The 5,153-nt window shown below is 29.3% G+C and overlaps 1 protein-coding gene across 1 annotated transcript; it reads right to left on the minus strand.

Moving 5' to 3' along the window:
• Nucleotides 1-1,442: 1,442 nt before the first annotated feature.
• LOC121223459 (protein SRC2) lies at nucleotides 1,443-2,717 on the minus strand. The gene has a single exon (XM_041104942.1). The coding sequence runs from the start codon at nucleotides 2,440-2,442 to the stop codon at nucleotides 1,546-1,548; it is 897 nt and encodes a 298-aa protein (XP_040960876.1). The 5' UTR covers nucleotides 2,443-2,717; the 3' UTR covers nucleotides 1,443-1,545.
• Between the last annotated feature and the right edge of the window lie 2,436 nt (nucleotides 2,718-5,153).

Raw genomic sequence — 5,153 nt, forward strand, 5'->3', positions numbered from 1 at the left:
GAATAAGCTTTTGGCTTTGGGCTATACTTACGAACTTTTTATTTTTATTAAAATACTCGTGTTTGATACATATTCAAATTTGTTTTTTAGTTCCACTCACTTCTTTTCAACTCTTATGTACCAAGTTGATTAAAATTTAAAGAGATGGAGGAATAAAAGCTTTTAGGGGAACTTCATCTTCAACTTGGGCATCTCTTTTTACCTATAAACTTTGTCTACCGCCCAAAAAGGAACTTTGGTTATCAACCATTAAACATTCCAGCAAATGGAATATATACGCACACCAACATTTAACATTACTTTTTTGTCACCCAAAATTTGTAGCATTAATATATTATTATATAAGTCTTAAAACAATAAAAATATATCCTTAATTAAAGGCTTAATATAATATTTGTTAGTTGAATTTTACGCTTTTTTCTAAAATTTGGTACTTAAATTTTTTTTGGCCCAATTTGATATTTAAAATATTTTTTTAATTTGGTATCTAAATTTATTAAATACTTAAAAAATTAAGCAAAACACTTACTGTGATAATATTTTTTATGTTACAAAAATATTGTTAGTATTAGAGGAAATTCATATTAAAGAAAATAGGTATTGAGTTTTACTTAATGAATTAATATTAAATAAAGAAATTCATTATTTTTTATTAATAAAATAATTAAATAAATAAAACTAAAATTAATTGAACTTATGAAATACAAAAAAAAATTATATCATCTATTACAGGACAGTTATACATCGATTATTTTTACTACTTCATAAAATATTAACATTATTAGTATATTGGAGTAATTTATTAAATGTTTGACAAGTATCAAATTGAACAAAAAAATTAGGTATCAAATTAGACCCCCAAAAATTTTAAGTACCAACTTAAGAAAAAGTGTCTAGTTACTAGTACTAAATTGAAATAAAAACTTTTAAATTTCAAATTAAAAAAGTCAAATTCAGGTACCAAATAGTATATTAAAACTCATTTAAGTAATAATATTTTTGACATGCAACCGTGGAAGGCTTAAAGTTTATTATGTAACACGAATGAAGCTTTGACTTATTAATTAAAGTGAATGTGTTTGGTGATTAAGTGATTAAATTAAAATCTTATTATGTGTGATTGTTAATGAGACTTCGACTTGTTAGTTAAAACAAAAATCTTAAAGTTTTGAATACTTAAAGTTTTTTTTAATTTATAAGTTCGAATTTTATTATACATAATAAACGTTTACGTCATACATGACATATATGTGTGACATGAGATGTATGTGTTATTCATGAGTCAAGTATATATATTCCGAATCAATCTAAATTTATAATAACAATTAAGATAAAATTTATCAAATAATTGATTCTTATTTCAAATGGTATTAACTAAAAATATAATTCATTAAGATATTTAATTTTCCAATTCAAACAAAAAAAAATGTTTAAGAAGAGACTTCATGGTAATATATATTTGTATATTATTAATTATGTACGAAATTACATATTATTCGTATGCCAAATATTTAATAACAAAAATAAACCCCATAAAAATAGCAATTAAAAATCAAAATCAAAACCATCTTCAAGACCAGCTTCATAAGCATCTCCGACCATATCACCGATCAACATTCCACCCAACAATCCACCGGCCAACCCCAATCCTAGCCCTGCTCCCATGCCGCCGCCGCCTTTCTTCGGCTTCTGCGGTTTCTGCACCGCAGGGTACCCAGAATATCCACCTTGACCCGGATATCCATACCCTTGAACAGGTGCCTGTTGGTATCCATAGGGCGGATATCCACCGCCAGGTTGAGGATAAGGATAACTTGCCGTTTGGGGCGGCGGCGGATATGCTCCGTGTGAAGGAGGGTATGCGGAGCTCGGCCCTGGATACCCAGTTGCAGGCGGTGGATACGCCATTGCTGGCTTATCCATGTATCCTGAGCCTGGTGGTGGATACGCCATAACTGGCTTCTCATTTCCCCACCGCTTATCAACGTTCATGGCGCCAGCCACCGTAACTGGCGGTTGCGTGAACTTGTCTCCAAACTTGTAAGAAAAATGCAACACACCTTTAGCTTTACCATTAGGCAACCTAACAGCGTAACTTATTAGATTATTTTGACCTTTCCCGTTTCCATCACCGTTATCAAGCAATTCCTTGACGGGAACTTGAACCGTACCGATATCCTTATCTCCAAGCTGACGTTGTGATTTAAGGCTAAACACGACGGTAAGCCCATTCTGACGGGCGGCAGCTTCATCAACGGTGAACCTCACGGTGTAATTCCACTCTGGGTTTGAACCACCGTTCTTGTCGACCGGAGTCCTTTGCGCTGTACGAGAATCACCGTTGATTGAAACGATGACGTAAACGTCCATCTTAGTGAAAAGATTGACGTCTTTGAGATCCTTGGCGGAGATAACTTTGATTTCCAAAGGTCTAAACTCCATGGTTTTCTCTGAAAATCAATCAAGAGGAAGGAAAAGAAAGAAGGCGTTAAAGGGTTTGTATAAATTGAAATTGGATTGATGAACAAAGAAGCGAAAAAGGGCTTATGTATTTATATAGAGGGAAATAAAAGGTGGAGAAAAGGAAAGAAAGAGGAAGGATCGTATGGAACCGCCTTTAAAGAGGGGTTTTATAGTGATGGAGTTTGGGTGGGAAAGTGGCAACGAGAATTTCTTCTCCGCGTCTTTTCTATTCTACTCGGTGCGGTTTCTTAAGATAATCTGTTTAAGCATATCTTGTATTATATTATTAGGGGTTTTACGAGACAGATCTAGAACCGGTCCAACCGGGATAGTGGACTGAAATAAGAGGTTGGGCCAATTTATCAATGACCCAGTATGAATAATTTTTACTATTTTTAATAAAAAAATTCAAATTTTTATATTTTTTAATAAATTATTTAATTGAATCGAATAAATCGATTGAATCAAAAATTGATGAATTAATTAGTTTAACCACTTAGCTAATTTAACCACTAGAGTTGAAAACTTTAAAATAGATAATTAAATTATAATATTATACATTTAATCAATCAGTTATGAAACAGATTCTATTTTAGTAATTTAATTATAATTTTTTTATTTAATTATCGATGTTTTTAAATTTTGAAATTTGATTGGTTTTTTTTTTAGTAAACAACAAAATAACTATATCGAGCTACCAAGAGTAAAGGAACCACTCACTCTATCTGAAGATAAAATTGTTAAGAGCTTTCCTAGGAGCCTCAACGAATACATGCATTTCTTCTTTCCTATCAGAAGGCAATTTGGCAAAGCAATCGACAACTCGATTATCCTCCCTAGAGATATACTTTAACGGCCACTGCCCTTTATTTTGTAAAATCTTTTGAATCCTTTTAACTAAGGCAGAGTTCGAATAAATTGAATGCCCATCTTCAATGGCTTTGACCATCTCTAAGCTATCAGTCTGAACCAACACCTTATCATACCATCATTCCTGTAAAAGAATCAGACCATCCAGAATGCCTCAAAGTTCGGCATCAAAAACTGAAATCCTCTAAATAATGATTGTATCCAAAAATCCAACCCCTATCCTGATTCTGCAACACTCCCTCGCTCGACAGATGGAAATCTTAGCTCGCCTTTAATCGCTCCATCAATATTTAAATAAAGTCAGTTACTTTACAAATCATGTCTTAGAGCAAATTCGTGCCGTTTAATCGGGCCCTTCTTATAGGTAACATTAAATAAACTTGATTGGTTTTTTTTATTATCATAATAATAACATATTTAATCAACAATATTTATTCATTTTATTAATTTGGTTTTAATTTTGAAATTTCAATAAATTTAGTTATTAATATTTATATGTTTTATTTAGTCCCGATTTAAAAATAAAAAAAATATACAAAATTTTTCACTTAAGTTATTTGTTGATTTTCAGTGCTCAAAAACTGAAAATTCTGCGTATTTCACTGAATAGTAGAATGAATCAAATGGCTGGTTTTGCTATCTGAAAAGTTAATTTTTAAAATTGCATAGAAATTTTTATATACTGTTTCCTTTTTAGGGTTGAGACTGAAATGGAGGATATGGGTTTTTCAAAAGTAATTTTTTTAAGTTTTTAAGTGTTGAAAACTAATTTAAGATAATAAAATATGTAAATGTTCATGATTAAATTTATTTATTTAAATAATATTAAATTAATAAAATTTATAAATATTGAAGGACTAAATTTGATATTGTGTCAATAAAAAATATTTCATTAGCATTTCTGAAAAGGTACGATGACCAAAAATATATAGAGAGAGAAAAAAAAACTGTTAATCAATACATAAAAAAAATTTTACAGTTGAATTATCAAAATAGCAATATATAATTATGTAACTATCGTGTAGTTTTTTCTTTTTTTGATTTATTTATTTTCATACGAGTGTAGCATCACGATTTCTAGTATTTATTTTTTGATATAATGTTTAGAACTACATATATCCCCTCACCAACCCTTAAACAAGAAAATAATACGCTTTAGTGTACTCGAATCTACATCCTCCTACATTGGAAATAATGTCGATACCAACTGAAATTATAGATATTTTTTAAGGAATGGCATAATATTTTAAACAATATTATAGAAGGGGTGATAATCTATTTTTTTTAAAGCTTAGTTGGATATAAGTAAAAATTTAAGTGTTTAATTGATTATCAATCGAAATTTAACGATTTATTTGAATGTGGTACAAAGTCTTATTTAAATAAAACTAGATTATGGTAGTGAAAATTTAATTAATAAATTTATAGAAAGAATACAAACCAAATATGGCTTTAACATAAAAAAAATCATATAAAATTAAATATCACTTTATGGCACATCCTGGATGCAACTCTGATTAAAATAGTAAAAAGTTAATATTGTAAAAATTATAATAGTTTAAGTTTAATTTTTTTTTGATTATTCAAATTTTATTGTTGAAATCATATATATTTTCTAGATTTGTTTGAAATATTAAAAGAAAAAAATATTGATTTAGCTCCATTTAAAAAGACGGTGGAATTGATTTCGGTTAGCTTAAAAATAGTAATAATGGTGAGATTAAAATCTATGATAAGATATGTGTTTAGATGCAAACGTGACAGTGATGGTCAAATGAATTAAAACTTAATAACATTATATTTGAAATTTATTATTTTTA

This window comes from Gossypium hirsutum, chromosome D11 (assembly GCF_007990345.1).
Source record: "Gossypium hirsutum isolate 1008001.06 chromosome D11, Gossypium_hirsutum_v2.1, whole genome shotgun sequence".
In the NCBI taxonomy this organism is placed as follows: domain Eukaryota; kingdom Viridiplantae; phylum Streptophyta; class Magnoliopsida; order Malvales; family Malvaceae; genus Gossypium; species Gossypium hirsutum.

Bases quoted from the DNA above. Each gene is read 5' to 3' on its own strand.
- LOC121223459 (XM_041104942.1), bottom strand. From the start codon at position 2,442: ATGGAGTTTAGACCTTTGGAAATCAAAGTTATCTCCGCCAAGGATCTC.